General features: G+C 32.4%; 1 protein-coding gene across 5 annotated transcripts in view; it reads right to left on the bottom strand.

Annotated features, from left to right (window-relative positions):
- Window positions 1-23777, bottom strand: part of FSTL5 (follistatin like 5) — a 1025577-nt gene that overhangs the window by 117316 nt on the left and 884484 nt on the right. For all 5 annotated transcript variants that reach the window (XM_081077240.1, XM_081077239.1, XM_081077242.1 and 2 more), the window contains exons 9-10: window positions 11752-11913; window positions 7293-7427 (exon numbers count right to left, since the gene is read on the bottom strand). In XM_081077240.1, coding sequence (XP_080933366.1) covers window positions 7293-7427; window positions 11752-11913 — 297 coding nt within the window. The remainder of the gene's footprint in view (window positions 1-7292; window positions 7428-11751; window positions 11914-23777) is intronic.

Genomic DNA, 23777 nt, shown 5'->3' with positions numbered 1-23777 from the left:
CTGTTGGACAATAAGGCTCTACTATTATGTAAAAATGGCAACATGTTAGAAACAGATCTATATAATGACTCTGAAGTGTGATATTAAAATATTAAAAAATATAGCCTTTGGATATGGAAATCGAGAGGCAGATAATTTCAGAGTGTTCTGGATCAAGGGATGAAAAGATTGATGGAACAAGTTATTTTACAGGATGTGACAATGTCATTGGCCAAATTGAGAGCATGAATATTATAATTTATGATAAATAATAAAATCTCATAAAATAATAAATGCTTATCAAGCCTGGTTAACCTTGACATGAGTCTGATTATCTATCCTAAATGCATTTTATTTCATAATAATCTTACTAATATGTAAATGTCTATGACAAGTATGCAATAAATAGTTTTTTTTGGCTTTTCAAAAGAAATATGACTTGTTCACTCTGATTTAATATTTTTTTAGTATAGCCCCTGTATTGTATAATAGTCAGTGAATGTTAAATAAAAATTAACCATACTATTCATTTATTGATTTATTTCATTTTCCTCAAATATTTGTTATTTGGTTCTCTTTAATTTTAGTACTTAATTCATAATTACCAGGATTAAAATCTCACCCTGGCTATGATATCTATACCTTATCTTTAATTAGATATTTTTAAATTCCTAAATATTCTACCTACCTCACATTGGTTGAGTATAAAAATTACTTTTAATCAATGACTGCTGCATTCGGCTTCATCTATACCTGTTTATAGACTATGCTATTCATCTATTTATATTATCTTCTTAGCCTCTTTAAACATTAGTAAGATCCTACCTAGATGATATAATTAAATCTATGCAACTGCCTTTTTGAAGTAGGTATTTTCTTGATTCTTTAAAAAGAGAAAGTAAATAGATCCTAGGGAGTTTAATTAATTGTTCTATATTAATTAATTTGACTATACATTGTGAATTACACTCATTGCATTTTAATAATTATTAATTTGTATTAGCGTTACATAATTTGTTTATTCAAGTAACCTTGTAGAGTTTAACACATTCATTTTTTTAAAGACTCATAATTAATTGTATTTCCTAATAGTCAAACAATATTAATTTATTGAAGTTAATTCTAACCTAGCAATTGCTGCAATGGCCCGATATTTCCAGATGTAAGCTGCCTGAGACAATGATAAAAGAAAAGGTGTATATACTATTATAATACATTCAGAAATCACATCCCAATATTTGCAAAGAGCTAGATTAATCATACTCTTTACTAAAATCCTAGTAAGGTGTGATATAATCTGTGCTCAGTGCTTAATGCAGCTAGTAACTTAAAAGCTTCCAATAGCAGCCTATATACACATCACTTTTCATTTATCTTAATCCTGAAGATGATTTATTATCTGGGAACTGACCCCCTTTGGAAATGGAAATGTATCAAGTGCTTATGCTATATGCAAGACATTTTCAAATAAATAACATTTACTTCTACCTAAAACCCCTCACGTACTTTATATCATCTTCTCCTACTCCGTGTTATAAGCACCACACAATCTACTATGGCCCATTTCCACTCTCCTTTACATTTAAATCCTCCCTGTATATCACTCCATTAAATCTCAGTCATGGAACCCTATCTCTAATGTAACTGTGAGAGTATATTATTTTGAACTACTTTTTTGTAGTTCAATTTGTCCCATGAGAAAACGTCTAATGACGCTTGTTGACAAAGTTGGGCACTGTAACTCAAGGTTTTCCAATTCAAAGGTTAGGATACAAGCAAAACATAAGCTCCTCAGCCATATGATGCTTTGCGCGAACTGTCACTCAACAGTATCATCTTACTGGGAAATGTTGTATAAGAAAAAAATGTGACTGATACTACCTTGACTGCTCTATTATGCAGAAAATTGCTGGGTGATTACTGTGAAGCTGTAACCAAACAAAGTCTGTGTTGTGTAATTTAGCCCAAAAGCTGTAAATCTTTCCCCATTTTTATTGGTATCTCTGTGGAATTTGGTACCTCTCTTCTCTGCATCCTTCAAAAAAAAAAAACACAGAAGAAAAGCACATTATGCAATAATATTAAAAATATAATAGGTAGGTAATTTTTTCAATGTGAAGGGGAAATAATGTGTAGCTTTTGCTTTGCCTCTGACAAAAGTGGACTCTCAAAAATAATATTTTATGTTTGGATATATAATGTAGATGCCCATATACACTCATACCTCTTTATATCCATCTATCTATCATCTATCTGTCTCTACATCTATCTCTATATCTATAACAATCTCTATCTCGATCTATACATAGGATTCATTTTGGAAACTCTGATTTCCAATAATCATTTTATTATCCCCTTTTAAAAATTATTTTTGTCAATCTTTGTAGCAAGGAATACATAATTAGTTTCAGTAAATAAGCATGACAGAGGAAGAGTTACTTTATTTCTAGCAGTATGGGGAGTGCTTTGTAAATATATACACAGAAATACCTTAGTGAGTTAATATTTATTTCATAATACAGGTAAGCAAATTAAAACACAAAGAGGTTATATAATAGCTCAGAGAAGTTATGTAATGGGCTATTATGTAATATAATGATTATTTTTTTCCTTTTTAATTAAAGTTATTGGGGTGACATTGGTTAATAAAATGATATAGGTTTCAAATGTACAGTTATATGTATAACACATCATCTATATATTGCATTGTGTGTTCACCACCCAAAGTCAAATCTCCTGTCACCAAATCTCTTTCTGTCACCGCTTTACCCTCTTCTAATGCCCCCCCCCCCTTGCCCTCTGGTAACACTAAATTGTTATCTGTGTTTCTCAGTTTCTGTTTGTTTGTCTTGTTTATTGCTTTCTGTTTTCTATCTCACATATGAGTGAAAACATATGGTTCTCGCCTTTTTCTGTCTGATTTATTTTGCTTAGCATGATGATCTCAAGATCCATCCATGTTGTCGCAAATGGCAGTATTTCACCCTTTCTTACAGCTGAGTAATATGCCATTGTATGTATGTACCACATCTTCTTTATCCAATCATCTATAGGTCATCATTGACGAGTCTGTGACTGTCTCCTTTGGCTTTTCGGAAAATATCTGTGTAATACAAATGTGCCTTGTATAATTAATATTGGTATTTGTTCATGGAGTTACTAGAAGAGAATCCAGAGCAGTCCTTAAGATGTGGATTATAAAAGGGCGTAGTTTTCCCTAATGTAATCGCCATCTGATTTTGATTTTGTTTTTCTTATATGGAACTCTGACAGTTTATTGAGTACTAGGAAACATCCCAAGGGAAACTGTCTTCTACCATACAGACATCCTTACATTTTTAGTTTATTCTCTTCTGTAGCTATTAATATTCTACTCAGTTGGTTTACTAATTTAGTACTATCCTGATTTTAATTATGTGCATAAATTTATAAAAATAAGCACTTTCACATCAATGACCATATATAGGCTATGTTCTTAATAATCATTATAGCAAATCTGTGTGTGTGGGGGGTGCTTAACAATTAAAGGTATTTATTTAAATAAGAGATAAATTTGTTATTTGAAAGACACTGTATTTGCATGCCTGTAAAAGGGTAGGCTATATATATAAATCTGCAATACTTGAGACTTCTGGGTTACAACTAAAATCTGTTAGTTTCATTGTCAAGACCAAAGTCATGAAGCTTTTCCCTTATGTTTTCTTATAGGAGTTTTATAGTTCTGGTTTTATGTTTAAGGGTTTAATCAATTTTGAATTGATTGTTGTGTATGATGTAAAACAGGGGTTCAATTTCATGTTTTAATATGTGGAAATTCAGTTTCCTAGCATCATTTCTTAAAAAGATTTTCTTTTCTCCAATGTATATTTTGGCATCCTTGTCAAAGATAAGTTGCCTGTATATTTATGGATTTATTTCTGGGTTATCTATTCTGTTCTATTCGTCCATATATTGGCCTCTATGTCAGTATCATACTGTTTTAATTGTTATAGCTCTGCAGTGTATTTTGAAATTAGGAAATTTGTTTTTCTTTCTCAAGATCACTTTGGATCTTTTGTTGTTCCATGTTTAGGATATTTTTTCTATTTACGTAGAAAAATGCCTTTGGGATTTTGGTGGGCATAGCATTGAACCATAAATCACTTTGGGTACTGTGGGCATTTTAACAATATAAGTCTTCAAAGGAAACAATAAACCAAGTGAAATAGCAACCTGCAGAATGGCAGAAAATATTTTAAATCTATATATCTGTTAAGCATTTAACTTCCAAAACATACAAGGAACTCCTCTAACTCAATAGAATTTAAATGAAATAACCTAATTTTAAAAAATGGGCAAAATTTGAACAGACACCTCTCCAAAGAAGACATACAAATGGCCAGCTGATACATAAAAAATGTGTTCTGCATCACTAATCATTAGTGATGACAATCAAAACCACAATGAGGTACCATATCATATCTGTTAGGATGGTTATTATTAAAATAACAAAAGATAAAAGCCTTGATGAGGATGTAGAGAAGTTGGAACCTTTGCACCCTATTGATGGGAATAGAAAATGGTACAGCCACTATGAAAAACATGATGGAAGTTCCTCAAAAAAAAAATAAAATAGAACTAGCATATGTTCCAGAAATCCCTTTGTATTTATCCAAGAAAAAAAAATCAGTATCAAAGAGAGATCTGCACGCACTCACACGTTCATTGCACTATCATTCACAATAGTGAATGTATGGAAACAAAATCAATTATCTATCAACAAACGAATGGATAAAGATAATGCCATGTATACATACAACAGAATATTATTCAGCCTTAAAAAGAAGGAAATCCTATAATTCGTGACAACATGAATGGACCTGGCAGATTTCATGCTAATTGAAACAGGCCAGTCACAGAAGGAAAAATACTACATAACTGCACTTATATCAGGTATCTAAAAGAGTCAAAATCATAGAAATAGAAAATAGAATTGTGGTTGTCAGAGATGGGGAGGAGGGAGAAATAGAGTTTTTCAATGGGTATAAAGTTACAGTTATACAAATTGAACAGATGCTGGAGAATTGCTGTACGACCTAGTGCCTATAGGTAACAATATAGTTTTGTGCACTTAAAATGTATTAAGAAGGTAGAACTAACTCGTATGTTATATACTTACCAAAATTAATTAAAAATTAAATTCCATTAGCTTTCACTCTTCATTCTTGAAACTGTCATGTAACTTCAATACATAAGTAATATCTACAAATATTATATGTCCAGACTTAGGAAAAAAGCTATCTAAATCTTTCACTTGTATTTTTTCTTATAAGATGACTTTGAAAGTTCTATGCAGCTATGCTAAGGTGTGCAGTGCTGTATCTTATAAAAATTTTACTTCTTTTCACAGCATGCTACTAACATAATCTCAAAAACTTATTTAAAATATGTTATTTTACATCTAGGAATTTGAAGTAAAAGTAAAATAAAATGAAAACATGATTTCATATCATTAAACATTCATATGACTAAATTTATGAATAAAACTATATTAAATCTTCCTTTAAAATTGTCTTCAAATGTACAACTAATAGATAGTGATTTATGGATCAAAGGAAATATGGCTAGGTGTTTTAATTTGTAAACAGAAAAATATATTGAAAATAATGACTGACATTAACTGAAAATAAGAATAGAGCATTGATGTGAAAATGTCTCACAAACATCATCATGAAAGAGAAAAAAACTTGTCTTCCATTACTTATTTAAAATTATTTTTTAATAGGAAGCGAATTGCAAATTGGTATTTAGAAGAAATACTTAAAGAATGAAGAAATTATTTTGCAACTTATCCAAGTCATTAAATCCAGCTTTCTTTACTCTTTTCTCACCTTAAGAATTTTCTTTTTTTGAGTATTTGCTTGTAATGATGGGTGTCCTAGCCAGAACAAATATAAATAGGATAAACTAATAGTCAGGATCTGGATAAGATTCTCTTCATTGGATCTTCTCATATCTACATGCACTCATTGATTTAAAGAATAAAAAGATTATTGGGACAATGCCTTACCCTTCCTTAAAAACAAAACAAAACAAAACAAAAAATAAAACTGGGTTCAGAAAAACTAGAGGACTTTCTAAATATCAGGGCTCTGCACAAACTTAGATTAACCAGAGATGTAAATGGGTATAACAAATTAGATGGAGGACAAGGAGTATAGCTGACCCTTGAACAACACTAGTTTGAACTGTACAGTTCCACTTATATATGGATTTTTTTCAAAAAAAACTATAGTGTTGTTTCAATAAATATTTCAATGAATATGATAGTGTTTCAATTAATTCATTTCAATGAATATTATAGTGTTGTTACTAAAAATTTCACAAGTAAAGGTATTGTCTCTTTCTTTTGATTTTATTAGTAATATTTCATTTTCTGTAGGTTACTTTATTGAAAGAATGCAATATATAATGCATGTCACATATACAATATGTGTCCATTGATTGTTATCAGTAAAGCTTCTGGTCAACAATAGGCTATTAGTAGTTAACTTTGGGGGGAGTCAAAAGTTATACGTGATTATCAGATGGGTGGGGGTACACCCCTAACTGCCATGTTGTTCAAGGGTCAGCTAAACCCAATTCCAACACAAGCAATTCAACTATACCCAAAAATCCATCTTTAGTATCCCCACCCCATCCATATTCCTTTCACCAAGTAAATATTTTAAACGACGACAGTATATTTTTCTTATTACTTCATAATCCAACCAGGAGACATGTACAGTGATGATAAAGGACTTCCAGCTTTAAACTAAGAACTGTGCATGGAGTAGTGTTGGTGGCAGGGCAGTGAGTGTCTCATGCTGGCAGTAACCACAGTTACTGCTGCAGAGAAGTGGTGTTTTACAGTGATCATGCCACCAACTGCAATACAACTAACAGAAAAGGGAAGATATCCAGTTATTAAACCTATAGGATGTCCTTTGGTTATATTTTGACACTAAATTCTCCAAGTCATTTTGGAGAGAGATTTTGAAATGCACTTAAATTCTTGTATGAGCAAATGGGAAGGCAGGAACTGAAACATTTTAGGTACACTTGCAAAAGAAACAAAATCATTATAGTGTAGTTACTAAAAAATTTACAAGTTTGCTTTTTAATCCTAAAATCTACTTTTGATAGTATGTCTGAAACTTTATTTAATGCGTTTTTCATCTCAGAGTTTTCTGGTGCTTTTGGTTTTTGAAAAAGGCTTCACTGTGAAGTTCAGTACGAAGTTGTGTGTGTGTGAGAGAGTGTGGTCTTTGTGCGAGTTTGTGTTCAATACATACGGGTCTTTCTAGCAGAGTCTTCCACAAAAAGAGAAGAGATGTCTTCATCCACTCCTGCTTCATTCTTTGCGATACAAGTGTACGCTCCTGTATCTTCATAGCGCACATTGCTTATATGAACCTCACTGCCATTTGCTGAAAACAGAAGGCAAATGCAACTTGTAAACTACAATTTCAGTTGTGGTACAGTGCTTTCCGATTACACAGTCAAACGGTTCTCTTAGCTTGTCCTAATTAAACTATTTTCCTTCTTACTTCCATGCATTGGAGGCATGCCAAATTGTTCCAAAAACATTCCAGTGTTTCAGAAACGACACCATCATTCTATTACAGAGAGCCCTGTACTCTATATATCAAATGCACACATTTTATATTTTATATTAATTTCCTATTTCCTACATTGCATACGAAGTCCTTCATATTAATAACTATAATTTCATTTATATATTTATTTTTTTAATATTCAGAGTCCCCTTTGTCCTAAGCTTCCACCAAAGTCTTAACTAATACTAATATTGTTAACTTACAGAATACATATAAAAAGGCATTTTCATAAAGAAATTGAGTGAGCTACATCATGCAAATATAATACAATTGGGTAAGGGGAAAGAAATATAATAACATGTAATTTGTCTGCAAGATTTTCACTCTGGTGCCATAAATATACCTAAATTAAAGGGTATTATAATATGGAAAGTGATATAGTCAATGTGTAGCCAAAGGGTTAAGGACATGATTATAATCCAACTTTTAAATTTTGGTAAAATAATATTTTAAGCTAATCCCTGAATAATGAATTGTATTTCTCGATGTGGAAACCAGAATATAGTTATTTACTATATATTGGCAATACATGAGGTGTTTTCACATATATTATTCCTTAATTAACCCAAATGATATTTAATTTTTAGATGACAAATCTGAGGCCCTCCCCCCTCCCTTCTCTTCCCCTCTCTTTCCTTTCCTTTTATATCCCTCCTCTCCCCTCTCCTCTTCTGTCTTTCTGTATGTGTCACAAAAACACCATGCACCATGTGCAGTAGAAAGGAACATACGTATTTGTGACAGGGGACAAAATAATAGTGTGACTGTTTGGAGAAAGAAGGTAGAAACTACCGGGACAAGATTTTGAATGCTATCCCTAGGAGCCATTGGCTCTCAAGGGATGTGAATGGGATATGGAGAGGCATTGCGTGTTTGGGGTGAGAATCATTCAAATCAACGAACCTCTGTCTCAATTTATAAACACTGCTGTGCACCTCTATTCCCCCCATTCTTTGTTGATAATCAATACTCCAAAACAGAGGTTGGCAATGTTTGGGTTTTGCTTTTGTTTTTGTTTCTGCTGTGAAAGGCCAGATAGTAAATATTTGAGGCTTTGTGGTCATAAGGTCTCTCTGCTTGCTACTCACGTCTGCTACAGCATCACAGCCATAGACGATATTTTTTAAAATAAGTGTAACCATGTTCTAAAACCAAGTAAAACTATGCTTTATTTACAAAAACAGCCAGCTTTCCAAATTTAGCCTGTGAGTCTTCATTTGCAGCTTCCTGCTCTAAAAGATAGGGAGTGAACCATGTATTTAAGCCTGCATCAGCTTCTTGTTTTAGGTGAAATATGGACCTCTCCAAAGAACATGCTGTTCTTTCAAACTTCACACATTTCACCTAAATTCCCTAGATTTTTTTTTTTGGAATGTCAAGTCAATTTATTCCTTCTTAAATTATGTTTTCTCAATATTCTTGTATGTTCTTCTAACCTACATGTCCCACTGTCTTTCCCTCCTTCCTTACATAATCTAGCGTTTCCAGATGTTTTCTACTCTGTTGCCAGAACTACCAGTTCCTTCATCCATTTATCATCCTGACCCATGTGATTTATTAACCTCCCAAACCAGAACAAGCTGACATATCTCTGCACCTGGTATCCCTGCACGTATTTTTTGGAGTAAATCATGAGACTATACATTAACAAATTTACAAATGCTCATAGTCATAGTTTGCAATTTGTTTGATGTTCAACGCTGCTTGATATTCATTTCACTTGACCGTTACAACTAGATGCCTTTCATATCCCACTCTACTTTTATTTCAAATCTTTACTCTTTTTTGATGTTTCCCATTATAAAACTAACTTTAAATTGTGAAGTACCTAGAAGTCATGAGAAAGTAAACCCAAGTAATTTCATGATATATACATGTATCAAATCATCATGTTATATGCCTTAAACGTATGCAATGTTATGTCAATTATATTTCAATAAAAGCTGGAAAAAAAGTATGTTAACCCCCAAAGCCCTGTTTCCATATACATCTTCAACTTTATGTACTTATCAACCAAAATTACCTCTGTTTCTTCCCAAGGCAAATCCTCCCTCTTTTTTTATTTATTTCTCTAACTTTTTGCTCATCTTTCTCCTTCTCCATTATCTACACATCTTTCTTGTTACTGATATTCCTTCAAACTGATCAATTGCCCAAGAAAGAAATATCTTCATTAGTCCTAACCCTTTACCACACCATATACTTTCTTCCCTTCAAAATCTGGAAAGACTTTTTTTATACCTCTTATCTCCTTTTCATTTCTAAACCCACTGAAGACTGATTGCTACTGTTTTCTCAATGTCACAAAGACAAACTAATCACTTAACCAACAAGCACATTTGAATGACCTTCCTTGACCTTTCTGCATCTGACTTTATTGAATGCCATATTTTTTTTGCCATATTTAGTGTTATCTTCTTTTCTTATGTAGTATAACTTTGTTCTCCTGACTCTTTGCTGACTTTTATTCTCTTTGTACAATTTATCTTGATTTGCCTGCCGATAAAATATTTCTGCTTTTCCAGGATTTTACTTTCTCTCATTAAATGAATTATTAGCCCATCCATTGCTGTAGTTATTCAGTTAGTGCTTAGACTTGCACCTCACAAAGAAATACCAATAAGCATCTGATGAATAATTGGACAATTAAATAACTATAGTATTTGCTAATATGTAATTGTATATGAAGACACATGGGATTCCATACTCCTCTGCACCCAGATTTATCTCTTTGGTTGTGCTCTGTACTCACCTTTTATTGTTTATCATATTCTCTCAAAACTTTACCTATTTTCCTCTTGTTTTTCAAATGATATTAGCTATTTTACAAGGGTCCCCACTCTTTCAATATTGAGTCTGGAGTGTAATTACCTCCCTAAACTTGCTTCCTACATGTAACTGGAAGCAATATATGTTCATATAATATGGTTTACTGCTATTAAATGAATAAGAAATTACAAAACCAGAAGCTAATTAGACCTCTCTTCACTTTAATTCCTGTTAATAAAATCAATCCTCTTCTGAGATTGTAGACAGCAAGATGAAATTAGTAGACGTAAACATGTAAATTTGTTGGGCCTACTTATATCAATATAGAGATTTCTTGGAGTCAGGTTTTAAAGGTCAAACATATTTAACACATCATTTTTGACTTGTAAAAGTGAATAGGTACATGTTCAGAAAAGATTTATTTAAAAATGTAAACTGATGAAAACGTTCATCGTTAAAGTGGAATAATGAGAAGTCTATGCTTACAGAAATTATTTAAATATGAAAATATATTCATTTCTAAAAGTATGGATTGAAGGAATTCAAAGGCATAGTAAAAGGAATAAAATGCCATGTAAAAGACTCCAGTAATATGACTTATCATGTGCTACTCTTGACAATGGAAATAAGATTTGTACATTTCTTTACTTCCTAGTATAATAAATATATAAGCTTCCTAGTATAATAAATATATGGCATTAATTAGATTATTTGATATTACATAGATTATCTGTTTTTGTTTTTCACTTACCCTGTATTTGTATTTATTATAATCTATAATAATTGATCAATCATATATATACATTAGAATATTACAACATGTAGAATATTTTATATATTAGAATGCAATAATTTCATAACTTTAAAACAATGTAAATGTGAAACATTTGGTAACATTTTGAGTTTTCCTCTTTTCATATGCCTAGTATGTGACAAAATATTCACTAAAGAATTTCTACATTATTGAAACCCTCTATAACACATATTTTATTGTATGATTTAAACATTTAAATAGTTACTTCAGAAATGTGTTATATGAAGAGATCTGATTATTTTGTTCAGCATATCTGTGATAATTCAATGGACAAGTATTTAAAAGATAGATAATTTACTATTTTACTTATCACCAAAATAATGATATAATGAATCATCATGACAAGACTGTTATTTAAACCATAAAAATATTAAAGGACTCTATTTCAAGTATAATGTCTTAGGTACGATCACATTTTTTTTCATACTCATGACATTCTGTTGCCACCAGTCTCATTTTCTCTTTTTTTCCAAGAGACATAAAATGTGACATAAATTTTAGTATAAATTTTCTATATGATCATTTCAGGAAAAAAATGCAAGTATAAAGCACCTTGAAGTGTGAGTTGTTTGGACAGCTTTGGTGTAATATCAATTCCATTCTTCAGCCAGCCCATCTGAGGGTTTGGTATGCCCTCTGCATGGCACCTCAGACTTGCAGTTACCCCAGGTTCTCTAGCCTGACTTTCTGGATACACCCGGATAACTGGAGGAACTAAAAGAAGAAATGGAAAAGAAAGTGAATTAGCAAATCCATGTTTGCCATTTGATTTTCTAAAACAAACAAAAACTGCAATATAAGAAAAACACAAATTATATATTTTAATGACGCTGCATATTTCTACAGATCTTAGTTTCCAAATGTTATTATCTACTAAAAGACAATGAGTTCTTTGGATAAAGACTATTCTGGAACTGGGCTAGGAAAAAATACAAACTGATCCTGGGACATCTTGCTTCAGTCACTAAAAAAAGTTGTCAAAGAATAATAATAATAATAATAAAACATTTAGAAAGACATCATATGTTCATAAGTTGAAATAATTAATTGGTAAGTTAGTAAGAACTGGTAAGGATTATTACTGGTAAAGTGAAAATACTCCAAAATTAATCTGCAGATACAATGTAATCCCTATCAAATATCCAACTGCAATTTTGTAGAACTGGCAGAGCTAATCCTCAGATTCAAATCGAGTTGCAATGACCCTCAAAAAGGCAAAACAATGTCGAAAAATGAGAAAACTAAAAGTCTCATACTTCTCAACTTTTACTCTGCAAGGCTACAGTAATCAAAACAATGTGGTACTGGCAAAGATAAAAACATAAATCTATGGAATAAGTCAGGAAGGCAGAAATAAACCTACCCATATATGGTCAATTGATTTTCAGGAAGGATGCCAAGAAATAGTCATCTCAAGAATTAAAGCTGGAACAATTAGATATCTGTCTGCAAAACAGTTAACCTGGGCCCCTCCCTTACATCATATGTAAAATTTAACTCAAAATGAACCAAAGACCTAAATGTAGAAACTAAAACAATAAAATTCAGGAGGAAACATTGGGGTAAATCTTAACCTTGTATTTGACCATAGTTTCTTAACTATGACCCTAAAGCGTAAGCAACAAAGAAAAATAGATAAATTGGACTTCATCAAAATTAAAATATTTGATGCATCAAAGAACACTTCCAAGAAGGTATAAATACAAGTGATATTGTGGGAACAACTGTATATTATATCTGTTAAGAGACTATATAATAAACTGTTACAACTCAGCAATTATAAGGCAGAGTTCAGCAAAGGAAAGCATCAACAAAATAAAAAGGCCACCAGAGACTAGGGGAGAATATTGATAAACAACATATTCGATAAAAAGTTAATATCCAAGATATACAAGGAATTCGTACAACTTAATAGAAAAAAAAAAACCAATTGAAAAATGGGCAAGGGACCAAAATAGACATTTTTCAAAGAAAACAATTTCCAACAGATGCATGACAAGGTGTTCAACATCACCCTGATCATCAGGGAAATGTGAATCAAAACCACAAAGAGATATCACTTCACATCTGTCAGGTTGTCTGTTATCAGAAAGACAATAGATAAATGCCAGCAAGGGTGTTAGTGGGAATATGAACTGGTACAGCTTTCTATGGAAAACGGTATGCAAGTTCCTCAAGAAATTAAAAATAGAACGAATACAAATTGCTCCTGTACTTTTGCCTCAATATTCTCTTCAATAAAAATGAGGTTTGATTTATGTCTACTTTTACTCTGTGATATGTGTCAATCATTCTGATGGTAGGAAATGATATCATCAGCAGCCGTACTTGAAAAGTGAAAACGATGATATATTCATAGACACCTTAGAATGTTTGTGCTGAAGCCTTCAGTCATGTTGATTTAAAGATGAGTCACAAAATGGTATAATGCTTCCCCACATCACAACTTTTTAGAGTCCAGAGTTGAGACTAAAATCCGCGAGTCTCTGACTCCTCGGCCAGTGCTCTTTCTACTTCATGCAGCCCCTAATCAACCTGGCTGACCTTTGTCTCTATTGGCCACTGAATTTAGATAATAGGAAAGAAAATCTGATGTGTATTAAAAGCAAGTATGTTCCAAATTTGACTGGTTAGGACTTCCTACAGTAACAACAAAACAAACAAAAAATAGAATTACCGTATGATCCTGTAATCCCATTCTGTGCTATACATCCAAAGGGAATAAAATCATTGTCTCAAAAAAAATCTATACTGCCATGTTCATAACAGCATTATTCATAATAGCCAATGTATGGAAATAACCCAAGTGTCTATCAATGAATGAATGAATAAATGAATAAAAATGTAGTGTATATACATGATGGAATATTATTCAGCCTTAAAAAAGAAAGAAATCCTGTCATTTTCAACAACATGGATGAAACAGAGGATATTATGCTATGTTATATAAGCCAGACAGAGGGAAAAATAAAATATAAAATAGTCAAAGGGTACAAACTGACAGGTATAAGATGGATAAGATCTGAGGATATAATTTATAGCATAGTGACTATACTGATAACACTGTATTGTATAATTGAAATTTGCTAAGAAAATAGAACTTAAATATTCACACACACACACACACACACACACACAAAGGTTGAAAACCACAAAAGAATGAAAGTCAGACTGATAGCTAAATTCTTACAGGAATTATAGAAACTAAAGACACTTTATAGTCAACTTCGTCTCAATACATTAAATAAAAAAAAACATATTTTTAGAAACTCAAACTTTTAGCAGATCCTACACAAAAAGCAGTACAAAATCGAAATAAAAATCTTAGAAGATTTACAGAAATTTAATACGTTAAAAATATTTATGCAAAGAAAACTTTGAATAGAATTTTCAAAACTACAGAATTTCACCAAGCTAAAAATAAATAAAGAATACCAATCTTACATAAACTCTTCTAGAAAATAGAGGGAGCACATTTCTTTGATAGTGTTAAAATATCTGTACAAATCCTCTGATACCCCTAGCTTCAAAAGGGTAAAAACTGTCAGTGATAAATGGATAAGATGAGGAGTTCTCCTCATCTTACATGTGGGCTGGATTTAATGAGTCATGATTAACAAATATAATATGGCAGTGATACCGTGAGATACCAAGTATCTCATAAAAGGAACTACAACATTTCCCTAGCTCTCTTTTGGATCATTTGCTTCTGCAGAAACCAGCTGCTGTGTCATAAAGATAATCAGCTTTCTGTAGACAACTGGGTGTCAAGTAAACGAGAAAGGCCCTATGTCAAAAGCCAACAAAGAACAAATAGGTACATGAGTGGGTCCTCCTGGAAGTAAATTCTCCAGCCTCAATTAAGCTTTCAGATGATTGCAGCCTTGGCTAATATGCTAAACACCACCTCATAAAGGATCTCATACCAGAACCACATTGCTAAGCTGTTTTCAATGTTTTTATTATCTCATTTGTCTATTATTTCATATTCCTGTTTTACTGTTATCTCTTAAGATAATAAATGTTCTTTAAGCCACTAAGTTTTAAGGTATATATGTGTATATATACTTTGCATTGTATATATGTAAATAAATATATATTTATAAACACACACCAAAGGAATATGTGTATATATGTACATATATATGTATATATGTATATATGTGTATATATGTGTGTGTATATATATATATATATACATATACATACATATTCCTTTATAGAAGGGTTTTGCCTTATTTAATCATTGTAGCCCCATACATAGCTGAGTGACTACTGAACCTGAGAATATGAAGAAGTGGTCCACAGGATGTGTGTTACACCACACTTATTTCTTCTTTCTTCACACTCACACTGTGCATTTGCTGTTTAGTATGACCATGGAAGCCCACATACCCTGAATTTGCCTTAATAAGAATATGACTTGGGAAACAAGGAAAAACACTCTGGTTCTCAATTGAAGAATTGTCTGCAGGACCTATCTTAGCAAAAGACAATGGACAAAATTTTGTTCACCTGAACCACCCTGCACTTTGGTTAATGTATATACTTTGAACTACCTGATGTCTTTTAATTTCACCCATTAGAACGCCAATGAAAGATGCAAGCTTAGTCACCATTCTGAGACTCTTCTAGGGACTCAAATCCAGTCAAAAGTTAATTTTACCACTCACCCTTTAAGTGACTGGAGGAGCCATTCTATACACAAATTTGATTGACTAATGAATACGTGTTGGCATTCCAGATTTACTGAAATTATAAAAGCAATGCAAACCAAGATACTTGTTGAAGTCATCAAGTCATCCTGTCATCCCAATGGCCTGTCATCCCAGTGGCATCTGAGTCCCCTTTTTTCCCTGTACTCTGGAGATCTTAAACTAGAATCATGTCAGCTATAACACAGCGACAAAGGGAGCGGGAGGGGTCTTCAGAAAGGCCCAATTGTCCTTTGAGTCCACAACTGGCACTTTACCTTGTGTTGCTTTTAATAGTTCCAGAGACAGAACAATAACACACTTCCAAAATTCTGAGCATGAGAATTCTGCTATACCCTTCCCCCTCTCCTAAATATAATTCAAAACAAACATAATACACACTAACAAACATCTGCAACAACAACAGGGAGTAAAACCAAGATCAGATGCTTTGTTTTGTTTCTCCTTCCCTTTATGACTACTTAAATAGTTTATTTTGAGATATCTAATACAATTTTCAAAAATAGTTTTTTACAATATTTCTATACCAGTCTTGCTGGTGATGTAGAGAGTGTTTATGCTCTTTTGATATATCTAGCACAGAGAACTTTTTGTAGCATTTTATTATATTGGAAGTTCAAATAAATAACTTTTTAAAGAGATATGTTAATATACTTCCAGCAAAACTAGATTCACCATAAAATCTGAAATAAAGAGACTCTTTCAAGTCCTCAGACCTAATCTCTTACAAAGTTAGGAGATAAGATTTTTAAAAAGACTTATATAGAAAGCCAAATAGATAACTATTCTTAATGAATATTCAGTAAACGGAAGGGTATCTTGCCATAGATCTTATAACCAAAGCAAGGATCAATGTTTCTTGTACCATTCTGTGGAAGAGCAAAAAATTGAGACAAACCAAATATATCTGAAAATATATATTTTCAGATATATCAACACAACACGAGGACATCAATCAACTCAATGATAACAATGGATGGTACATCATTCAATAGTTGTATGGCCTTGACTGAGTTAAGAAACCCCTCTTGACCACCGTTTCCTCATATATAAAATAGGAATAACCCCAGCACTTTCCTCATAGGGTTGTTGTAGGGATTAAATAAAATGATCTATGTAGGGTTAATTGTTAATAACAACAGCTACTATAAAAAAGTATAGATATTATATTAGTCACACATTTTGTCACTGACAATCCCCAAAGATCAACTTTCAAATAAGATATTCAATTCCCCTGGCATTCCCAGTTGTTTCTACTTTATTGATACACTTGTGAATGAACTGAAAACAGTGATAATAATTTTTGTCATATTGAACTTTTATACCCAAATACATTATATATGTGTATATATATACACACATGTATTTGTATATATAAATAATATTCTCATATAATATGCTTTTCATTTAATTTATTGGTATCAAGTGATTGAAAAATCTCGTTTAACTCACATAGAATTGAAGGATAAGTGATTGGCATAACAACTGTTTAACCTCAATGATAAGCTACACATTTAAAAGTAGGTTATTTTTCCCAGGATACATATTATGAAATATAAATGAGGACTGATGGCAGCCTGAATTAAAAAGTCAATAATCCTCCAGAGAACATTTCAAGCCATTTGTAATAGTCGTTTTTAGTTAGGAAGAACATTCTATGAACTTGTATTTCCTTTCTATTGGCAGTGCATGAAGAACACCAAAAAGTTTGGAATCCAATTCATGTGTAGTATCATGAAAATCTTTAAATAAGGCTCCTGATATTTTAAGCAAAAGATGATATTCAAAAATAAGTGTCTATATACTCTGAAAATGTCCTAATGATATTCAATGTCACTAATTCAGGAAGCAGTTTAAACTGGTTGGCTTTATGTGGTATAATATTACCAAACAAGGTCAAATATTAATATCAAATAATATAACATTATATATATGTGTACATATATATACATATATATACACAAACATTTAAATAGTTGAGATTACATATTATTTTATTTTATTCTACAAAATATGACCAAATTAGTTTCTGTCACTTAAAGTGGAAGAAATACAAAAAGATGTAAACATATAAACTTTATTCATGAACAAAATTTCAGCAAAGTATAAAATCTGATTTGTTCATTTGAGTTTTAAGAGAACAATTTATAAATATTTATTGGGCAACTTCTGAGTGTAGCACATTGTGACTTTCCCTCTTCATTTTTCATGTGCTCTGTTTTATATATTAACCTGTTGTTTGAGTACCGCGTTCAGGTTTTGAAATTAACCAAATGGAGCATTGGAAAAAAATGCATTCTTGGCTTAAATTGTCTTATCTGGTACTGATCATAAAAGAAAGGTCCCCATAGAAGTATATACTGGGATTTGACTACTTACAATTGAATATAAATTCTGAATTAGGCTTTTAGCAGTAATATGTGAGGTATATTTAAGATGCTTGAAAAAGTCTATTTTAAAATGTAAAGGTCAAATAAATTATCAGTGCACTTATAATATTTTGAGGAAGTATTAGTAATTCACCTCAAATAGATGAAACTTCTCAAGGAAGCTAAAATACTTTTTTCTATCATGTAGTTAAAATAAACAATATCACTATGTGAGTAAATTTAACTAATATAATAATTTTGTATTTCATTTATCTAACAGTTCTTAGAGAATAAAGTGTAAATAATTGGAAACTGTATATGGAGGATGAGTTGCTCTCAGGATATATACATAAGGCTAATACTTTTTAAGTAGTTATAGAAATTAGATATAGAAATGTGGTTCTGATACTAAAAATGTTAATGTAGAAATAAAAAAAGTAGATAAGCTACAGACAAAGTGTTATTAGCATAATTATATTATCTTAGGTCTTTCTGGAAACTTTTGATTTTATATGGAATCAGTTGTAAATATTTAACAGTTCAAAATCATGAAGTATTTACTACCACTACTACTACTACTAATAATAATAGATACATATAAAACCAGGTGAAGGCTGACGGATATATTTCTCAAAGGCCCATAATAATTTCATTTTATTAGAATATATCATTGCTTTTCTCAATATTTAGAAGAATCTGATAGAATTATTTTAATCTAATAATCCTCCTCATGGAATATTAGAAAGGATCTAATGGAAAAAATAGATCTCTATAATACTGAGCCCTGCTTATTTTTTTTTTTCATCTTTCCACTTTCATTCTGTAATCTTTCTTTACAAGTTTCTGCACTATTGCCAGAAGGTATGGACACAGTATAATCTGGGTAGAAGCCTGATTTTTGAGTCAAGAGGCAGAGATCACTGACCCAATACATTGACTTCATTTTAGCTGAAAACAAAAATAAGTTTAAGGGGAATCTTCAAGTCACAGGTATGTAAACAAGTAAACATGGGTACTTTTCTTTTTTCCTTTTTCTTGATGCCATTATCTTGTATTCTTTTGAAGGCTTCTATCACTGCTGTTCCACAAATTATTCACACAGCTGCAACTGTGAGAAAAGGCTCTACGAAAGCTTGAGGGTAAGAATATAAATGTGTCTGAAGTAGTGCTGACTCACAGTGGCATCTGGATTGTTCTGTTTGTATTATGACTTCCTTCGTCATTAAAGCAGCTTTCCTATGAAAAATTACGGACTGGGTTTAATAAATATTTTAAATGCTACTGAGCTTGTCCCATGCCTTTTGTCTCTGACATTATTAAAGCCATCAATTTCTCTTTAACTTTGTCCCAAAGCAGTCTTTTTTATATTCATGACTTTCACTCTGCCTCTTGTCAATATTACAAAACTCTCTGATCACGTTATTACAGCCTTCATAAAAATGCAGAGGACGCAACAAATGTTGGAGGCAAAATATAAATTAACAGCAACATCCTTCTGGTCATACAATTTTGTGATTTTTTTTTTAAGTTCTTCCTATTTATCTTATGGTATTGTACAAAAAAAAAAAAAAACTTTAAGTTCTTTTGAAAGGGGCAGCAGTTCATACTAATTAACTAAGATCTACTCCACAGATCCTTAAAGTTAGTGGCTCTTTTAATATCCAATTTTGAAGCCTCAAAAGCCATTATTTCCAGAAAGACTCTCTGAAACACAACAGAAGATATAACAAAACATTCATGGTAATAATACTAGTATGATGATGATATGCATAGAAAATTATCCCACGAAACGATCTTTGGCTTTATTAGCCCTGAAGTAAATGCAAATGAATGTGATGATAAGCTATCACTACACGCCTATCAGAATGGCTAAAATAAAAATAGTGATGATGCCAATTGTTGGCAAGGGTGCAAAGAAATTGAATCCCTCATACATTGCTAGTGATAATATATAATGGTACAGGGACACTGTGTCAGTTAAAAGAAAAACAAACAACTAAACATGCAACTATACTACAAATGAGCAATTGAACTCCTAGTATTTATCCCAGAGACATACAAATTTAAGTTCACATTAAAACCTCTACATGAATATTTTTTTGTAGCTTTATTTGCAATTGACAAAAACTGGAATCACCCCATATATCCTCCAACAGGTAAATGGTTAAACAAACCCTGGGATATCTATATCATGAAATACTATTCAGCAATAAAAGGGCACACATTACACACAACATAGATGAATCTCCAGATAATTGTGCTGAGTGAAAAAAAAAAAAAGCCATCTCCAAGACGCTACATACTGTATTATTACATCTGTGTAACAGTCTTGAAATAAATGATAGAAAGGAAGAACATATTAGTGGTTGCCAGGGGTTAATGAGTGGGTGAGGACAGGAGAGAAATGAGTGTGGCTATAAAAGCGCAACGTTACGAATCCTTGTGGTGATGGGACTGTTCTGTATCTTGTCGGTGTCAATTGCAACATCATGGTTCTTAAGTTGTACTATAGTTTTGCAAGACGTTACTTATGAGAGAAAATGGGTAGAAGGTTCCAAGGGTATTTTTGTACCATTTCTTAAAACTGCATAAGAATCAATGGTTATCTCAAAAAGTTTAATGAAAGTATCATCGACCCATCTTCACTAAAACAGAATTTGTTTCAGTAGTGGAGAGAAGTCCATCCTGAGAAGCTCAGAGGAACCGAGTCATCCGACGGAAACAATCCAAATGCCATGCTGATATTCTCAGACAATCCCTTGTTCCGGGTCCCTCCACACTCTCTTCATTCTCACAGTTCTGCTTTCCCAGGACTTCTCTTCACATAGCTCACTGCTAATGTGTGCCCTGACTAAGCAGGAGTGTTTGTTTGTTTTATCATACCCCTAGTGGTTGTTGCTGACACCCACAACCAGTGTAGGTTATCTCTCAAGGGAATGCCGTATTCTACTCAAAAATGGTATGCTTCCTATAAGTTCATTTGCAAATAACATCACCACCAACATTAATCAGAATATCTAGCCAAATTAGAAAACTGAGTCATCTGTCCCTCTAATTCATTAGCAACCCTTCCAATCAATCCAAAATAAAATTATTTACTGCAACCTATTTACTCTTAATTTTCCTTCAAATACATCCTTTTTTTTCTACCTTAAGTTTAGAGTTTTACTAAAGTTAGAAAGTTCACAATTTGTAGTCTTTGATAATACAAAATCTCTTAACTGACCTTTCTCCCACAGCCCTGCAGAAATCTATTATCCATATAACTACAAAAATTATTTTTAAATTGAAAGTAAGATGTTACCTCTAATATACTGAATGTCCTTTATTACATCACTCCTTTTTTATTTTTTTTTCAGAATAATATTTAAACTACTTCACATAAAATGCCTTTTTTTGTTTGTTTGTTTGTATGTTTGTTTTTTAAATCTGGTCTTCACTTGCCGCTCAGAATTTGGAATCTTACCCATACTTTCTTAAACACCTGTATGAATGTTTCCACATTATCATGGGCTCCTTTCTTTTGCCTCCTACTTGACTCCTCCTTCCCCTATTTTATTGCTTTTCCTCCTCTTCCTTTTCTTCCTTCTCTTCTGCTTTTTCCTTCACTGACAACTTTTCTCCCTCCTTCTTTCTCTCTTTTATGTTCCTTTTTTTTCCTTATTATCTTTTTTCTCTTTCTTCATTCTCCTCCCAGTTTTTCTATTCATGTTATAGTTGCACATTTTTCATTCAACATCACTATCCACATATAGCTACCTAGACATAGATATAGTTATAATTATATACACTATATGTAGATTCTATCTCTTTCATCCATCTATGAATCTGCCTGTCTATCCATTTATTTATCTATGTATTTATGTATCTACCTACTTACCTACCTACCTACCTACCTACCTACCTACCTACCTACCTACCTACCTACCTATCTGGATTTGTTATAGGAATTTGACCTTACACAATTGTATGGTATGATCTGAATAAACAGCCTCAGGGAGGCTATTGTCCTCTTGTTTGATTCTGGGGAGCTTGAAGTCCACAGGGCAGACAGTCAAAAAGGAAAGATTCATGTAAAGTGTGAGCATAGGCAAGTCCATAAAAACAGAAAGTAGATTAGTGGTTGCCAGGAGCTGGAGGGTTGGGGGTAAATGATAAGTGACTGCTAATTGGTACAGTGTTACTTTTTGAGGTAGTGAAAACATTGTGGAATTAGTGGGGAAGGTTGTACAATTCTGGGAATACATCAAAACAACACTAAACTGTATACCTTAAAAGGGTAATTTTTATGATATGAGAATTATATCATATCATGCTACAAGATATAAGATATGATTTATGATACGTGAATTATATCATATCATGAGATAAGATATACAATATGATTTATGATATGAAAATTATAACATATCATAGCTAAAAAAAAAGCAAAAAAAAATAAGAGAGGGAAGGGAGAACAGTGAGTACAGTATCTTACCATCTATGTGAAGAAAAAGTAAAACTAAAATAATGAGTGGCTCTGTAATTAAATTTGGCTGAATTACATTTCCAAGAATTCCCTCTCTTGTATGTTTTCAGTTAAGATAGTTCATAAGAGTTACTTTAATTTTGTCCAAGGTTTGATGGGCACAAGTAAACCCATTTTTATATGTTGGGGTAGGGTCCCTGTGTGATTTTGTAGCTCGCATATACAGTTGCTCATTTGGGACTCATGTGGTTGGTTGATGTGGGGCAGCAGCTAAGCCTGCAATTGCTCCAATTCCCTTTTGGCCTTGTCAATCCCTCCACATGGTATGCAGTTAGTTCTTACAAAAGAGAGCCAGAATCTCAGGACACTAACCTCATCAAGTTTGGAGGCAGTGAGAATTGATATGGGTACCAGACAAATCTCGTGTTTTCCAGTTCATGCTCACAGGTTTGTGTTTCCCTTGCTCTTTCCCACTTCACATTCTTTCTCCTTTCTCCAATTTTCTCAATTCTGTCCCACTGATGGACATGCTTACCCTAGGTCAGTATCTATCACACCATCTTGATTATTGTATCTCACAGTCCTATTATAGTTTTCTCATCATAAATTTCTTTATTCATTATATGATCAGACCAATGGCAGAAAAGTCTATTTCTGTTTTATTTTTGTTTGTTTGTTTTGTCTGTTTGTTTGTTTGTTGTTGTTTTTGAGAAATAGGCAGTTTGTACTCAATATACAGAAGGTTGGACTAGCATCAAGAACGACAATAAGCTTTTCAAAGAATATAACTATGGTATTATTTGTTCACTATTGGATTCTCAATGTATAATAAATCTCAACCTAGAGTTATAAAATAGGTAAATTACATATGTGTGAGTAAATGAATGAATGAGTTGATTTAATATCAGGTTCATGTCCTAACACTCACCATCTTAATATGCCAAAGTTGGCTCTGATTTCCCCACAGCCTCCACTTTAGTTCCTCCTTAATAAGCCTGTGCTTGTTTTTATAGTTTGCTGCTCTTG

This window comes from Rhinolophus hipposideros (assembly GCF_964194185.1).
Source record: "Rhinolophus hipposideros genome assembly, chromosome: 16".
NCBI classification, from domain to species: Eukaryota; Metazoa; Chordata; class Mammalia; order Chiroptera; family Rhinolophidae; genus Rhinolophus; species Rhinolophus hipposideros.
Note: the sequence above shows the minus strand (reverse complement) of the source record. Positions and strands in the feature narration are given on the sequence as shown.